General features: G+C 35.2%; 1 protein-coding gene and 1 non-coding gene across 3 annotated transcripts in view; both read left to right on the forward strand.

Moving 5' to 3' along the window:
- MAP4K5 (mitogen-activated protein kinase kinase kinase kinase 5) overlaps positions 1-18,919 on the forward strand; it is a 147,236-nt gene that overhangs the window by 84,650 nt on the left and 43,667 nt on the right. For both annotated transcript variants that reach the window (XR_010839564.1, XM_059057085.2), the window contains exons 14-16: positions 7,367-7,445; positions 16,800-16,858; positions 17,880-17,947. Coding sequence is in view for 1 of the 2 variants with exons in the window: in XM_059057085.2 (XP_058913068.1) it covers positions 7,367-7,445; positions 16,800-16,858; positions 17,880-17,947 (206 nt within the window). In the remaining variant the exon portion in view is untranslated. The remainder of the gene's footprint in view (positions 1-7,366; positions 7,446-16,799; positions 16,859-17,879; positions 17,948-18,919) is intronic.
- Positions 14,928-15,034, forward strand: LOC131754214 (U6 spliceosomal RNA). Its single transcript, XR_009335244.1, has one exon. It is a non-coding gene; the product is annotated as a U6 spliceosomal RNA (small nuclear RNA).

Here is an 18,919-nt window from a genome sequence, read left to right on the forward strand (position 1 = left end):
TGAGGGTGATTTAAGAGACCCCTGAGACAATATCAAGTATACTAACATTCACATTCTAGGGATCTCAGAAGAAGAAAAGAGGGAAAGTAGCGGAGAACTTATTTGAAGAAATAATAGCTGAAAACTTTCCTAACCTGGAAAAAGCAAGAGAAACCAAGGTTCATACCAAGACGTATTATAATAAAAATGTCAAAAATTAGAGAATCTTAAAAGCAGCAAGAGAAAAGAACTAGATATGTACAAGGGAACTTCCATAAGATTCTCAGCTGACTTTTCAGCAGAAACTCTGCAGGTCAGAAGGGAGTGTCACATTAAATTCAAAATGATAAAGGAAAAAGCCTACAACAAAGAACACTCTGCTTGGCAAGGCTATCATTCAGTTTTGAAGGAGAGATAGAGTTTTACAGACAAGCAAAAACTAAGAGAGTTCAACACCACTAAACCAGCTCTCAAAAAATGTTAAAGGGACTTCTCTAAGTGAAAAAGAAAAGACCACTATTAGAAATGTCAAAATTACGAATGGAAAAATCTCACTGGCAAAGGCAAACATATAGTAAAGGTAATAGACCAGTCATTCATAAAGCTAGTATGAAAGTTAAAAGATAAAAGTAGTAAATCATCTATATCCACAGTAAATAGTTAAGGTATTCACAAAACAAAAAAGATGTAAAACATGATGTCAAAAGCATTAAACATGAGGCAGAGGTAGGGGCTAAAAATTCGGGGTTGCTAGAATGTGTTTGAACTTAAGAGATCATCAGGTTAAAATAATTTTCTGTGTGTGTGTTGTTGTTGTTATCTGTGAACCTCATGGTAACCCCAAACCAAAAACCTATAAGAAATACACCCTAAAGAAAGAGAAAGGAATCCAAACATAACACTAGTAATTAAATCACAAGGTAAGAGAGCAAAAGAAGAAAGGAACAAAAAAGAACTACAAGAACAACCAGAAAACAGTTAACAAGATGGCAACACGTACATACCTATCAATAATTTCTTTAAGTGTAAATGGACTAAATGCTCCATTCAAAAGACATTGAGGGCTTCCCTGGTGGTTCAGTGGTTAAGAATCCGCCTACCAATGCAGAGGACATGGGTTCGAGCCCTGGTTAAGGAAGATCCCACATGCCAAGGAGCAACCGAGCCTCCACTCTAGAGCCTGCAAGCCACAACTACTGAGCCCATGTGCCACAACTGCTGAAGCCCACACACCTAACGCCCGTGCTGTGCAACAGGAGAAGCCACTGCAATGAGAAGCCCACACACCGCAACAAAGAGTGACCCCCACTTGCTGCAACTAGAGAAAGCCCGTGTGCAGCCAAAAATAAAAAATAAAGTTTTTTAAAGAAAAATTTTTTAAAAAGACAGAGAATGGATAAATGGACCCAAAAAATAAGACCCCTATATATACTGCCTACAAGAGACTCACTTCAGATCTAAAGACACACGCAGACTGAGTAAAGGGATGGGAAAAGGTATTCCACACAAACGGAAATCTGTAGAAAGCTGGAGTAGCAATGCTTATATTAGACGAAATAGACACAAAGACTGTAGCAAGAGGCAAAGAAGGACATTACACAGTGATCAAGAGATCAGTCCAAGAAGATGTAACAATTGTAAATATATATGCACCCAACAGGAGCACCTCAATATATAAAGCAAATGTTAATAAATATAAAGGGAGAAATTGACAGTAACACAATAATAGTAGGGGAATTTAATACACCACTTACATCAATGGACAGAAGATCCAGAAAGAAGGAAACACTGGCTTTAAATGACACATTAGATCAGATGAACTTAATAGATAAAATAGAACATTCTATCCAAAAGCAGCAAAGTATATATGCTTTCATATATATGAAAGGTATATATGCTACCTTCTCCGGGATAGATCACTTGGTAAGCCACAAAACAAGCCTCAATAAATTTAAGATTGAAATCATACCAAGCATTTTTTCTGACCACAATAGTATGAAACCAGAAATCAATTACAAGAAACAAACTACAAAAAACACAAACATGTGGAGGCTAAATAATATGCTATTAACCAACCATTGGGTCACTGAAAAAACCAAAGAGGAAATCAAAAAATAGCTGGAGACAAATGAAAATAGAAACACAACCATCCAAAATCTATGGCATTCAGCAAAAGCAGTTCTAAAGGGGAAGTTTTTAGAGATAGATGTCTACCTCAGGAAACAAGAAAAATCTCAAACATCTGACCATACACCTAAAGGAACTAGAAAAAGAAGAACAAACAAAACCAAAAGTTAGTAGGGGGAAAGAAATAATAAAGATCAGAGCAGATATAACTGAAACAGAAACTTTTTTAAACAATGGAAAAGAACAATGAAACTAAGAGCTGGTTCTTTGAAAAGATAAACAAAGTGATAAACCTTTAGCCAGACTCATCAAGAAGAAAAGAGAGAGGATCCAAATAAAATCATAAATGAAAAGAAGTTACTACTGACACAACAGATAATAGAGAGAATCATAAGAATACAACAAACAGTTATACACCAATAAAATGGACAACTTAGAAGAAATGGATAAATTTCTAGAGACGTACAAACTCCCAAGACTGAATCAGGAAGAAATAGAAAATAAGAAGAGATGGATTACCATTAAGGAAATAGGATCAGTAATACAATAAACTTCCAACAAACAAAAGTCCAGTACCAGACAGTTTCACCGGTGAATTCTACCCAACTTTTAGAGTAGAGTTAATAGCTATCCTTCTCAAACTATTCCAAAAAATTGCAGAGGAAGGAATGTTTGTGAACTCTTTCTACAAGGCCAGCATCACCCTGATAATAGAATCAGATAAGAACACCACAAAAAAAAAAAAAAGAGAGAGAAAGTTACAGGCCAATATCACTGATGAACATAGATGTAAAAATCGAATGTAAAAATCGAGCAAATCGAATTCAACAATACATTAAAAGAATAATACAATACAATGTGCAATAATACAATGCAATACTATGATCAATTGGGATTTATCCCAGGGATACAAGAATGGTTCAGTATCCACAAATCAATCCATGTGAGACACCACATTAACAAATTGATCAACAAAAATCATGATCATCTCAGTAGATGCAGAAAAAAGTTTTGGCAAAGTTCAACGTCCATTTATGTTAAAAACTCTCATCAAAGTGTGTATAAAGGGAGCATACCCAACATAATAAAGACCCTAATGTGACAAAACTACAGCCAACATCATACTCAACACTGGAAAGCTGAAAGTATCTCCTCTAATATCAAAAACAAGACAAGGTTGCTCACTCTTGCCACTTTTATTCAGTATAGGAAGTCCTAGCCACAGCAGTCAGACAAGAAACATAAGTAAAAGGAGTCCGAATTGGAAAAGAAGAAGTAAAACTGTCACTGTTTGCATATAACGTGATAGTATATATAGAAAATCCTAAAGATGCAGTAAAAAAGAAAAAAAACAACTATTAGAACTAATAAATGAATTCAGTAAAGTTGCAGGATACAAAATTAATGTACAGAAATCTGTTGCATTTCTATACACTAAAAATGAGCTATCAGGGAAATTAAGAAAGCAATCCCATTTACAATTGCATCAGAAAGAAAAGGGACTTTCCTGGCAGTCCAGTGGTTAAGACTCTGTGCTCCCAATGGAGGGGGCATGGGTTTGACCCCTGGTTGGGGAACTAAGATCCCACATGCCACATGGCACAGCCAAAAAACAAAAACAAAAACAAAATGGAAAAATATACTGTGCTTGTGGATTGGAAGAATTAATATTGTTAAAATGACCATATTGCCCAAGGCAGTCTGCAGATTCAGTGCAATCCCTATCAAAATACCAATGGCATTCTTCACAGAACTGGAACAAACAATTCTACAATCTGTATGGAAACACAGAAGACCCCAAATAGCCAAAGCAACTTGAGGGAAAAAAATGGAGCTGGAGGAAGCACACTCCCTGATTTCAAACTATACCACAAAGCTACAGTAATCAAAATAGTGTGGTACTGACACTACCACAGACACATAGATCAATGAAACAAAATAGCCCAGAAATAAACCCACATTTATGTGGGCAATTAATCTATGACAAAGGAGGCAAGAATATACAGTGGTATATTCCCAATAAATGGTCTTGGGAAAACTGGACAGCTACATGCAAAAGTATCAAGCCGGACTACTTTCTCATATACAAAAAAGAAATCAAAATGAATTAAACACTTGAATGTAAGACCTGAAACCATAAAACTCCTAGAAAAAGAATATATGTAGTATGGCCTTTGATATCAGTCTTAGCAATATTTTTTTGTATATGTCTCCTCAGGCAAGGGAAACAAAAGCAAAAATAAACAAATGGGACTACATCAAACTAAAAAGTTTTTTGCGTAGCAAAGAAAACTCAACAAAACGAAAAGGTCACCTACTGAATGGGAGAAGATATTTGCAAATGATATATCCTGATAAGGGGTTAATATCCAAAATATACCAAGAACTCATACAACTGAATATTAAAAAAAAAATCCGAATAAAAAATGGGCAGAGGACATGAATAGATATTTTTTCCAAAGGTGACATGCAGATGGCCAATAGACACATGAAAAATGCTCAACATCACTAATCATAAGGGAAATGCAAATCAAAACTGCAATGAGCTATCACCTCACACTTGTCAGAATGGCTAGCATTAAGAAGACAGCAAATAACAAGTGTTGACAAGGATGTGGGAAAAAAGGGAATCCTTGTGTTATTGCTGGTGGTATTGTAAATTGGTGCACCCACTATGGAAAACAGTATGGAGGTTCCTCAAAAAATTAAAAACAGAACTGCCATATTATCTAGCAATTCCATTGCTAGGTATTTATCTGGAGAAAACAAAAACACTAATTTGAAAAGATACATGTACCAACATTACTCACAGTAGCCAACATATGGAAGCAACCTAATGGATTAAGAGGATATGGTGTATATATATATATATATATATATATATATATATATATATATATATATATACAGTGGGATATCACTTAGCCATTAAAAATGAAATATTCTCATTTTTGACAACATGGGTGGGTCTAGAAGCTATTATACTAATGAAATAAGTCAGACAAAGAGATACCACATGATCTCATTTATATGTGGAATCTAAAAAGCAAAACAAAATAAAATGAAAACAGATACAGAGAAGAAACAGGTGTTTGCCAGAGGGGAGGCTTGTGGGTGTGGGCAAAATAGGTGAAGGGTATTAAGAGGTACAGACCTCCAGTAATATAATTAAGTCACAGGGTTATTATACACAGCATAAGGAATATGGTCAGTAATATTAATTTTGTATGGGAACAGAGGGTTACTACACTCATAGTGGTGATCACCTCTTAATGTATACAAATGTCAAATCTATAGTACATCGGAAGGTAACATAATAATGTGCGTTAAATATATTTCAGATTAACAAAAAAAAATACTTCTTGCGTTAAAGAGGAAGATAGTTTGAGAGTATAGCTAGATGTTATCTTCTATTTGATTTCTGTTTTCTTTGTGAGCTAGGTGGCAATGTTGTCTTCTGAAAGTGTGGAGGAGGTGGGTTTGAAAAGTGTGGTGAAGTGATGAAATAGTAATTGAAGAGAATGGATGGGTTAAATGACTAGAGAAGTGCTTGTGGGCAAAGTTGAAGGCTCAGGTGAGATTAATTTTCAATGTGTAATTTTCCTCCAGCAGTGATTGGTACTTCAGATATTAACCAAAGGTAGGTAGTTTAAGTCATCCAGGGTTGTCATTTTGGTATGCCATTTACAGAAGTATGGCAGGGGTTGGGGAGGGGAGGCAAATCAAATTTAGGATATATGCAAGAGATTGCTTGAAATAATGGGCCACCAGCTCTAAACTGGATAGGAAAAAAAGTGAAGATAGGAGAAATGCATGTGGAGAGTGAGAAAGTAATGGATTGATGGACTTGAGATTTCAGTGTGAGCATTTAAAAATTATTGGAGTAAATGAGAGAGTAAGTTCAAAGGATGAGAAGTTTGGAGTATTATGTGAATCCATATATCAGAGCAAATGACTGAGTCCAGGATATGATCTTAGTAGTGTAGAGTGCATTGAAGTACAGTAGAAGGTCTTCAGAGGTAAGGTCAGAAAACTTAAATCCAGAGCAATGGTCTTTTTTTTTTTTTTTTTTTTTTTTTTTTTTTGTGGTATGCGGGCCTCTCACTGTTGTGGCCTCTCCCGTTGCGGAGCACAGGCTCCGGACGCGCAGGCTCAGCGGCCATGGCTCACGGGCCCAGCCGCGGCATGTGGGATCTTCCCGGACCGGGGCACGAACCCGTATCCCCTGCATCGGCAGGCGGATTCTCAACCACTGCGCCACCAGGGAAGCCCAGAGCAATGGTCTTTTGAAGTCCTTTTGTATGATGGTGGGTCTTAAAGTAGAGAAAAAGACATCTGAGCCACTGTCCAAGTCATCAGTGAATGAGAATGAGTCATCAGAAATTTGGTAGATAGGGATTGAGCTGAAGGCATTGTTTCAGAAGATCGGGAGCTTATACAAAAGGGTGGAAGTAGTAAGCTTTCTCCCTTGGTTTACTACAATACTCTTACTCAGTCTCCCTCCATATAGTATTTCTTCCCTCCATACCCTCTTACATACTTAATCAGGTTACTCTTAAAGCTGACTCTTGTGCACTCCCTCTCTGTAGAATCTCCAAAAAATTCTTTTGCCTAGAAATTTTGCCAAGACAGTCAGAGCCTTTCATGATGTGGCTCATCCTCAAGTCTGTCTTTCCAGCTTTGTCATCTCTTCACTTAATGTTCACTGCAGTCAAATAATAACCAACTCCAATTCCCCTAAACACTCCACAATTTACTTTTTTTCTTGTATCACTTTGTTCATATTCTTTGTGCTGTCTAAAATGCTTTTCCCACCTTGCTGCACACTCAATGCCTACTTGTCCTTCAAGGCCTCACATAAGATTACAGCTCTGTCATGAAGAATTTCTTTACCCCTTCAGGTGGAAGTCATTTCTTCTTCCCCTGGGCATTAATAGTAATCTTAATGAATGCCACTTATCATTTTCTAATCTTATAAGTGTTTGTGTGTCTTATCTTCCTAGAGTATAATCTCTTTTGAAGGTAACATTTCCTTTTGATTTTCTTTGCATCTCTTCAGTATTTTTACAGTATAAACATGGACTAAATGAATACACTTTTAAAGTATCTTAGTGTTCATTTAAAAAAATATTTATCCTCTAATTTATTAGTAAGTAGTCATGCTTGTCAATAAATAATAATTTACAAAAAGAGAAAGTTTGACCTTCTAACTTTGTCACTGAATTTTTTTTAAGTGTATGTATTATGTTTATATTCACAGCCCCATGCAGTCATTCGTCATACCATTAGATCTACGAACAGGAATGCCAGAGCTGAACGGACAGCTTCAGAAATAAATTGTATGTGTTTGGTATATATTTTCAATTGGTGGTTTTGGAGGGTTGAGCTGGGTGTTCTTGTGGAATTTTTTGGAATAATAAAATCTCACTAACTGTGGCTACATACTTTAACATAACAGGATACCTGTAAAATAAGGGCTGCTTTTCTGGCTTGTAATGGAATTCTCTTGGTTTTATAACTAAATAGTTTTTATTTTCTAATTATAAAGTCAATATATGTCTATTGCAGAAAATTTGCAAGAGGAAAAAAGTAGAAAGTTAACATTGCCCATAATCATATCACCCATCACCAGCCCACAGATAATATTTTGCTGAATTTCCTTCATGTTTTTTCATGATACATGACTGAGTTTATACTGTACATAAAATTTTGCTTAACATAGTCAGAAGTATTTTCTATGTATTAGCCTAGGCTTTGTAACCATTATGTTTAATGGTTTTATCCTCTTTTATTGAGTTGATATATTGTAGCTCCTATTGTTGGACCTTTGGGTTGGTTTCAGTTTTTTAAGTCAAGTTAACAATAAGGTGAATATTTTCTAAAATGCATATTTAAAGGGGGAAGTTGATTTTTATTCAATAAATCATTGACAAAAATTTTATATTAACAATATTTGTCATTTTAGCCACATTAATTTGGAAGAACAGATTTGCAAAGAATATTTAGGTATAAGTATATTGACTTAAATGCATAATTGTTTCAAAAGAGGTTTAAAGTAGTTTACATTAAAATAAGCCATAAATAAAAATTATAAACCATAATGGAGGAAGATAATTTATTATATATTTAGGCTAATTAGAATTATTGCAGATGAGCCTTTTGTTTTTTTGAAACCAGACATTTCTAGCTTTCCGGATACAGCTTTGGAAATCTAGGTCATTGGAGAGTTAGAATGTCCTTCCCATATCAGTTGTTTCAGTCATATCTTTCCATAGTTACACCAATAATTCAAGATTTTCTGTGTTTGTTAGTCCCAGATTGCTGATATGTTCTTATGCTATCTTCTTATATAATCCCCAATGAACTCTCTGGGCTTCCAATACCAGACAGAAAAGTAGCAAAGTTATATTCCATTAAAAGCTATTGTTTATTTTATGCAGCTGTATAGTATTCAATTAATGTAGTCTAAGTGTATCTTTTCTTGTATAGCTTTTGTCTTTTGTGTCATATTTAGTAACGTCTTCCTGAGTTTAAGGTTATAAAAGGATTTTCCTATTGTTTCTTCTTATATTTTTATAGTTTCATGTTTTTAATATTTAAATGTTTGATATAAGGTATTAACTTATTTGGTAGAAGGTATGAAATATGAATTCAACTTCAGTTTCATTCTAAATATCTACCCCTTTGCCTCAATGCTATTTATTAAAAACTTGATATTTTTGCTAATAGATTTGATATGCCATCTTTATTATGTACTAAATTGCCACATGTATTTTAGGGCTTTTTCTGGAAATTCTATTCTGTTGCATTAATATATCTAGTCCTGTGCTGGTCTCATACTTCTGATTATTATGTCTTTATAATACCTGTTAAAATGTGATAGAAATAATCCTCCTCCTACTGTCCCTCACCCCCTCCACACAAACATGCACACAAACACCATGTTGCTATATGTTATGATATTTGGCTATTGTATTTTCCCTACATAAATGTAAGAATCAACTTACCAAGTTAAAAAAAAATCAGTGCTTTTACTGAGATCTCATAAATTTGTACACTAACTTATAAGTGTCCAGAGTACTAATATCTTCATGGAGTGAGCCCTATGTGCTTCATGTACCAGACAGAAGACAGTAGAATTGAAGTTCATTTTATTGGTCGATTTATTTTTAAATTCTCCCAAGTCGTCTTTTGTGTCCATCAGGATTTTATAGTTTTGTTTTTGTTTGTTTGATAGATTTCATACACACCTAGTTAGTTCTATTCTTAGTTTTTTGTTTCAGTTTTTTAAATTGATCTGATAATTTACATATAGTAAAATGCTTAAGTGTACTGCACAATGAATTTTTAAATTTGTATACACTCATGAAACTACCACCCAGATCAAGATATAGAACATTATCAGAATCTCTGAAGGCTTCCTCATGCTCCTTCACAATCAGTACCCTTCCATCTTCCTGTATCCCCCTGCCCTCCCACCGCCCAGGCTAATCACTGTTCTGATCTCTGTCACTGTAGATTGGTTTTTACCTGATCTCGATCTTAAGATAAATAGTATTAACCAATATGCACCTTTTTTGCCTGACTTCTTTTGCTTAACATTATGTCTGTGAAAGTCATTCGTGTCATGTGTAGCAATAATAGTTTATTGTTTTCATTGTAATGTAATATTTCATTGTATGATTATACCACAATTTATCCATTCTTTACTTGACAGGCATTTGATTTATTTCTAGTGTGGGGCTGTTATGATTATTACAATCATCCTTACTATGTGTTTTTAGTGGACGTAACTAATTATTATGATCCTGGCCTGATCTAAGACCACTAGGGACAAATGTATAGTCCAACAAAGTCAGGTTTATTGACTCCTTGCAATGAGGGAGTACACGTACCAGAGGAATCATGGAACATCTCATTAAACAGGAAAAGAAGAGTTAGGTGGTTTTGGGAAAAAGTGGAGTTCAAGTGAAATTTAGGTGAAAACTTAAAGCAAAGTAGGGATGTGTATGAAAGAGTCTATCCTGTAAAAATAGACTCAGAGGCCTGTTTCCTTGGAAACTTGGAATGTTGTATTCAGTAACCCTTTATTTGAAGCTCTGTATGTAGGTTCTAAATTGAGGCTGCTTCTCTCTCACTGACTTAAATCTTCCAGGCAAGTATGGAATGGTTCATTTTAATGAATATGATTTCATACAGCAAAGTTTCTGACAGTCTGTGATTTTAGAGAATGATATTTCTCAGTAAGATAACATTGGTAATCCAGAGATGGGGGGTCATCCTGTGATACTTTACATATGCAGCATATCCTTGGGAGAAACATTGTTTCTTCTTGACTTTGCATTTGGATTTGTGTCTGTCCTCCCAGTCTGATGAATGGCAAGGCAGATTACTTTCTCATTCTGATCCAGATATGGGTGTGTTACCTAAATTCCCTATTTTTTTTAAAAAAAAGTTTTCATCTGAAAAGTCACCTTTTGGTTGAGTCCAGTTGATGCTAAAAGCTTGGCCTCTGTGCACTGGTGCCAGATCGAATCTCGGAGACAGAGTTTGAGGTGAAGTAGAGAAGAATAGCTTTATTGCTTTGCCAGGCAAAGGGCGACAGAGAGGGCTCCTGCCCCTAAAAACTATGTGTCCCAACCTGGGAGGATTTGATGAGGAGTTTTATAACAACCGTTCAAGGGTGGTGTTGCTGATAAGATTAGAGTGTGTGCAGGGCCTCCACTCTTCTAATCTGGCCTCAGGTAATCTTGATGAGCTTCTCTGGTTCTCTTAATGTAGGCTCAGGTGGTCTTTCTCTGGTATGAAGAATGCCGACCTCTTAAAAGAGCTTGAAGACATTGTTATGTGTATCCCTTGAGGTGGAACCAGGACCCTGCCCCAAGGCTGCACTGTTGTTCCCTGGCTGCCCCTCCCTTGTCTTTGCATCCCTTCCCGGATTAGCAACAGTTCGAATCTGCCCTTTGGAATTCAAGGAAGGTCATGGAGGCTGGAGTCAAGAGACAGGGGACAGAAAGGCTTCCATGCCCAGGAGCTCCATAGGGTCCTGCTCGGTTTCACAGTTACCTAGGAAGCCAACTAATTACAAAGAGTTGGCACCAAAGGGATATGAGAGGTATCAACAAAGAAAATGACTGCCCAACTGTCAGTTTAAGTGTATGATTTTAGCTGACTCACAAGTAAATTTTAGCCACGTATTTGGACTCATACCAAGGACTCACTAAGGTTACACAGAGCAGTATTAAGAATAAAGACTCTACAGGTATCATGATTAAGAGGTAACAAGTCTGTCAACAATCCAAAAGTTTCAACTGGCAAAGGAAGAAAAAATGTAGCTCAAGAGCTATAGTATGCACATTAAAGTATGATAATCAGTGTCTTCGGTCTTCGGTCATCTTTTTCTATGGGTCTTGGGCAAATGATTCATTTCATGTTGTCTTCAGCTGGATTCAACAGACTTTTGTAGAAACTGATTTTTGCAGTCATCACTTCTGAAGATTTTTTTTCATCTCCAGTTTGAGATGTCCTACTAAGACAATCTTGCATTGATTTAAATTGACCCATGTCTCTATAATTAAGAGACAGGAATACAAGGATCATCACCCTGTTTTACTGTTGTGTTAGTTGTTAACAGTACCTGGCAAGATTCTATTTATTGAGGTTAGAGAGAAGTTTTCCAGAAGGCAGTTTCTGAGTTCTAAATTGAAAGGTATTCAGAGGAAACACTTCTTGGACATGTTTGAGTATAAAACTGTGTGTACTATACAAGTCTCAGCTGTATTAGTCTGTAATAATGTAGAAACTGGAGTTGGGGGCAGTATTCCCAGATGTATAAGATGCTCAGTTTTGGGTTCATTGGGAGAGAGTTAATGGTCTCCTAGGGAATTGACCTCATTTTCTTTCAAGCCAAACAAATAAAGAAGCAAAACCTACTTTAGGCTAAGGAGATCTAAGAATTTCTGAAAGTTTACCCAACTTAAGTTTGAAAATTCCTTTTGTCCTTTTTATTTCATGTGAAGACCAGGGATGATAAAGGTGATAGAGATTTTGAGATGTATTGTCTCACAAATCTCCTTAGTAACAGTTCTAGAGAAGTGAGTGTTTACTAGGTAAGTAATTAGAGCTCTCCCAGGTAGGAAACACAAACTCAAGCAGCATTTTTTGGCCATTGTTAAAGTTGGGCCTTTTTAAACAACCTTTGATCCATCCTAGAAATAGACATACAATAACCAAAAGTATTTGTTGTCAGGAAAACTATGAAAAATTATCAGAAGTATAGCATACCCATATGTTCTTCTACATTGGTATTTTTTAAGCTGCAGGTTGCAACACAATCCATGACATCAATTCAGTTTTTTTTTTAAGGCACAAAATAGCAAGTATTTAAGTGCATCAGTTGGATTCTTAATAGGTACTATACCTTGAAAGTTTTGTGCATTTTTTTGTTTGTTGCTTTGTTAGCAATTTGACTGTGATGTGCCTAGGTGCATTTTTCTTTTTGTTTGTTCTATTTGATGTTTACTGAGTTTCTTAGATCTATGAATTGATATTTTTCATCAAATTGGGGACACTGTTTCTTAGTTTTTCTGACCCAGATTCTCTCTTCTCTTTCTGGGACTCCAGTTACATGTTAGACCACTTGATGTTGTTTCATAGGTCACTGAGGCTCTGTTCTCCCTGACCCCCATAAACACACAGAAGGTGTTTTTGTTCTCTGTACTTAAGTTTAGTTTCTGTTGCCCTAATTTTAAGTTCATTGACCTTTTTTTTCTGTAGTGTTCAGTCTGCTGTTTAAGTGCATCAGTGAATTTTATTTCAGATACTGTATTTTCTGGATCTAGACTTTCATTGAGATAGATAGATAGATAGATAGATAGATAGATAGATAGATAGATAGATAGAAAGAAAGAAAAATGGATCAATGGATGGATGGATGAATTGTTACATACATATATAATATACATGTATAGTTTCTGTCTACTGATAATTTCCATCTGTTTACTTATTGTGTCCATCTTTTCTCTTAAATCCTTGAATATATTTATAATAGATGTTTTAAAGTCCTGTGTGCTAATTTCAACAAATGTGTCATCTCTGAGTCTATATCTATTTTTTTAAACTGGTTATGATTTTTATTTTTTTCTACTTTATTCATTTTTTTATTGTATCTTGGATGTTGTGATACAACATTGAGTGTCTGGATTTTGATCTCTTTATTTTAGAGTGTTTAAAGCATAAATTAACTGGTAGGTCATTGCAGTCCTTTCAAGGCCTGTGTCAGGTTTTACTACAATATTCAGCAAAGTCTTTCCTCTGGGTGGAAACTCATTTCTTTCCTGGTACTCTGTGATCACTAGAACTTGCATTTAGCTTACAGCACTGTTTTAGCTGTTTTTCTGACATACCCTGCATAGTCTTGCTTCGCTTGTGGGCAATTTAGTATGCAACCAAAGACTTCTTTAAGGAGACATAGTTTTCTTATTTCTGGCCCTCTGCCCTTCAAATTCCCACTGCCTAAGCCACCCCAAACTATAGTGTTTCTTTCCTGCACCCAGTGAAACCCTCTCTTTGGGTTCTACTTTCTTGGAGAGTACCCCCATGCAGAAAGCCGGGATGAGTGGGGATTTTAACACCATCTTTCAAGGATTACAACCCTGTGACGTCTGTTAATCCATTGCCTCAAAATAATTGCTTCATAGAGCTTGTATACACATATGTATTTGTGTTACATGTTGTAGTTGTTTACAGCAAAAGGGCAAGTCTAATTCCTGTTACTTATTATACCTATAATTATTATGCCTATAATAAGTAACATCCTTTGGAGATAAATGAGGATGTATAATAGAAGACCTCCCCATCTTTGTATTTTTATAACCCAAAGACACACCCAAAGGTACTGCCAGGATTTTCTTTCTTTTTTTAATTAATTTATTTATTTTTGGCTGTGTTGGATCTTCCTTTCTGTGTGAGGGCTTTCTCCAGTTGCGGGGAGCAGGGGCCACTCTTCATCGCGGTGCGTGGGCCTCTCACTGTCACAGCCTCTCCGTTTGTGGAGCACAGGCTCCAGACGCGCAGGCTCAGTAGTTGTGGCTCACGGGCTTAGTTGCTCCGTGGCATGTGGGACCAGGGCTCGAACCCATGTCCTCTGCATTGGCAGACAGATTCTTAACCACTGCACCACCAGGGAAGCCCCAGGATTTTCTTTAAAGCAAAACAAAACAACTTGAAGTCCTTTCTTACACACAGAACAATGATACTGGAGACTCTAGCATTCTTTGCCATAAAGCGTGGCTGTAGTAATTTTAGACTTGTCATAAGGAATTTGATTTTTTTTAAGGAATACTTTTCTTACATATTAAAGTAAAACATCTTAAATGTTTATGCTGATATAAAAGAAATGAAATTGAAATTTTTATTTTCAATCATTGGTACTGGTATGGATGGATGCAGTTGATATTTTACTATATGTTTAATTGAAATTTATGAGCTCATTTTTCTCTGGTAATTTTTTAAGTCTTGAAATTTGCTGATTATGTAATTATTGAAAATATTTTCTTTCTTTCCATATTTATACCTTTTATAATTTATCTCTAGACCTGCTTGCCAATATTTGTAGTTGTGACCAAAAAAAAAAAAATCTTTAAATAATCTCTGTCTCAAATGAGTGAAGTGGTTCTTTGTGAATTATAGTAATGGCTCTTGAATTAAGATTTTTTTAATTATTTTAAGAAGTAAGTCATTAATGAACAACTTCTTTTTATTTTAGAATATTTTTGAAAAGTAGATGCTATATTTTATGGAATGTCTTTGAAAATTTTATGGTGCTTGCTTCGCCAGCACACATACTAAAATTGGAACGATACAAAGAAGATTAGCATGGCCCCTGCACAAGTATGACACGCAAATTTGTGAAGCAGTCCATATTTTTAAAATTTAGTTTGACAATAACAAGCACCTAATTAACATTTCTAAATATAATACAGTCCCTCCTGACGCGTTGTGGGTATTGCATATGCTAGCAACCATTTTATTAAAACATTAATTGCAGTTGGATTTGTTTTGGGATTCACGCATAATCCATTTAGTACATAGCAGAACTAACTCATTTTGAAGGAATTATAAATGAAATCCTCCACAAGTCTATCATTTAATTCACATTGTAGTCAAGGAAGGGGAACGTTTGCCTTCAGAAAATTCTGTGGCTCTTCTGGGATCTTTGATGTGGCCCGCCCTCGCTCTCTCCCTCCCACCCTCCCACCCTCTCTCTGGGAAGGTACCTAAAATGTGTTCATGCAGTGTACAGACAAAAACTGCAAAACTCAATCAATCAAACTTACATTGCTGGCTGCATTGGAAATTGGCACCCCCATTTTGGAAAAGTGAAAGCATTTCCTAAGCTGAATACTTGTGTACCTTAAGATAGCAATTCTACTGCCAGGTACACACAGAAACATGCCCACATGTTCACCCACAAGACACTTACTAGAATGTTGGTTGCAGCACTATTCGTAATAGCCCCAAACTGGAAACTACCTGAATACACACCACCACTAGAATGGGTAAATAAATTATGGCATATTCCCATAAAGGAAGAGTGTACGGTATAGCAATGAGAAGGAACTATCTACAAAGCTCAGAAACAAGGAGAACTAATGCATGGTGCTAGAAGTCAGGAGAGCAGCTATCCTTGGAGTGGGGAGTAAATGGGCGCGTTTGAGGTCTGGTAATGTTGTCTCTGTCTGGCTTCTGGTTATGTAAGTGCTCAGTTTGTGAAAATTCATTGATTATGACAGATGCACTTTTATGCATGTTATATTTTAATAAAATTTGTGAAACAAACAAAAGAAGGAAAATTTTATGATTTAATGTTTTTATTTAGTGTAATGAGTTATATAAGTACTCTATTGCTTCACAAATCTTGGTTTTAGGAATAAAGACAACTAGATACTTCCTGAAAGTGCTTTTTTTTAGTGTATTTTGTTTACCAAGATTGTATTTAGGAAACTTGTATCTCTGATGCAAGTGTATATTTTAATTTTTTTGGTCTTTTAGTCACATTATATCTTAGAATTTTAAAATTCTGTGTACTTTATGAGTAGATAATAAGCCATCCTTTTCTCTGATTTACAGACTTTCATATAAAAGAAGTTACTCTTTGACTATTAGGAATAATTCTAAAATTAGTCTCATTAGGCCAAATAAAATACACATTTAGGAAAATATAATATTAGATTCCTGAATGCCATAGTAATATTTAATTTGACAAATATTTGTTCTTTTTAGATAATTATAGGTGATTTGGCAGGGCAGGGTGTTCATCCTACCATAAAGTTGTAGTTTAAATTAGTCTCAAGACAGTCTATAGCCTAGATAGAAACATCCTTAAAGTGTTTGCTTAAGTCACCTACATTTAATTAATTTAAAAAAATCTTTTATATACAAAATTGCCATTTAATTTCCTGATTCCAACCAAGAATTAAGTAGAATTGTTAGGAAGATACCAAATTGTTACTTTCTTTTGGCGAGCATAAAGGACGGGGTCCTCTGTGGTAAAAAATTAAGAGTTTTTGTCTTTTCCTCTTTCGTCTCTTCTCCTCTCTCCCTTCCCCCATCCCCAGTACACATGCTTCTCATCACATTTCCAGGATTGATCCTTTAAGATAGAATTTGTGAATATATGTTATATTTTACAGTTGACAAATTACAATTTGAACCTCCTCTGAGAAAAGAAACAGAAGCACGGGATGAAATGGTAGGAATAATGACTTTTAAAGTATTTTACACATTAAAATTTGAGAAAAGTTATAGTCAGGTGTACTTTGACTAAAGAACAAAGTAATATACTTTTCAGAACATTGATTTTGATAACGTATTTCACACATTAAAGTTTGAAAAAGCTTCTGGTTAGGTGTATTTTGACTAGGGTACAGTGTGTAATATACCATTTTAACCATTCATTTTGACACTTCTGAGTCTTTTGAAGAATTCACACAAATTTATTAAGTATCTGGAATTTGATGCTCAGCTTTAAGCTCTCAGGATCTTTTTACTTAATGATTCTGTTAGATTTGTAGTATGATTTTGCATTGACTTACTGTTTTTAATATTTATTTGTTAATATAGCTTCTTTTTTTTTAACCATTGCTCTTATTTTGAGATTACTATTTGGTGAACCCTTTCCTTAACTAAAAAGAAAGAAATAATAGATAGAGCAAGATATTATTAGAGTCAGCCTAGATGTTATCCTAACATCTACTTTATTTTTAACTGATAGTAAAAGTATAGTTTTTAGAGTAATTGTCTTCTGTTAATGGATCTCTTCATTCTTAACATCTGCAAGTGATGCTCTTCCTACCGTATGTGTTGCTGGACAATAAATTTTCAATTTCCATGCTAGTCAGAAAAAGTATGGCACCAGTAAATTAAAGGTGACTGAATAATACAATGTTTAGTTCTCCATGCTAATGGAGTAGTGATGCACATAATTCAAAGTTAACATTTTTCTGTTTTGCTTTGGAATATACTAGCATATTGGTAAACAGGGCTTGTCACATTTTAAGCTATAAGTATGTTTATAGATTCTGTTAAGTTTAAGTCATCTAATAATGAGTTATGGACATAAATGTGTCAAATGACAGCAAATGTAGCTAGAGATTAAACCGTTGAAAGCCAAGAAGATTAATAATCATGACAATGAGTATGTTCCTGAATCAAATAAAATGAATGATACCTGTTATAAGGTAACATTTTAAACTCTTTTTTTACCTTCACAGGGAGTGTCTTCAGACCCAAACTTTCTGTTACGGTGGAATCCTTTTGTTGATGGTGCAAATACTGGCAAGTAAGTTGTTTTTCTAGCTTAACTTTATTTTACTTAATTATATAAGAACAGTATTTGATGGGGAGTGCTTTATTCTAATAAGCTTTAATTTTTTTCTTATAAAAGTTGTACTATGCCTTTTGTCAGTGAAAAGCTTCTGATTTTTTTTAATTGACCAAAGGCATAATGTGTTGATCATTAAGGCTTTGTAGTTTTGTTCTTTAAATCAGAATATAGTACGTGTGGTGTTAATATACTGAAAAATGAGCTACATGATCTCATGGGAAAAAATACGATAGTAGGAATCAGAATGCTCCAATTCCATCTCTGCAATGTGGTTACTTCATATTCTAGACTTGTCTTTCCTCAACGATTAAGTGACAGGGCTGACCTAGATGAGTTGTTTCAAACCTGTTAGTGCATTGCAGTGCCTAGAAAGCTCTTTGGAAATACAGATTCCTGGATCCCCACATTAGGCCTATGGATCTGGGGTTAGCAGAGTATGGCCTGTAAGCCTATAAACCAGATCTGGCCCAATGCCTATTTTTTGTACATCCTACAAACTAGAATGATATTTACATTTTTTAATGGTTGAAAAAAAATCAAAAGAAGAATGTAATTTTGTTACACGTGAAAATTATGTGAAACTTAAATTCCAGTGTTCCTAAACAAAGGTGAGTTAAGTAGTTGTGACCACTCTATGATTCATAAAGCCTACAAAATTTATTGTCTAACCCTTTATAGAAAAAGTTTGCTAACCCCTGCTATAGAATACAGTCTTTGGGAGTGGCATTCAAGAATCCTGAAAGTTTTGCAATTGATTGAGATGACTATGGATAAATGTGTGGAACTAGTGGGCTAGATGAGTGATTCTCAAGTTTTGATGTGCCTGGAGGATCACCTGGAAATCTTGGTAAAATGCAGATTCTGATTAAGTAGATCTAGAGGGTGCATTTATAAAAGTTTCCATGGGAATTCCTTTGCAGTCCAGGG

This window comes from Kogia breviceps, chromosome 3 (genome assembly GCF_026419965.1).
Source record: "Kogia breviceps isolate mKogBre1 chromosome 3, mKogBre1 haplotype 1, whole genome shotgun sequence".
NCBI classification, from domain to species: Eukaryota; Metazoa; Chordata; class Mammalia; order Artiodactyla; family Physeteridae; genus Kogia; species Kogia breviceps.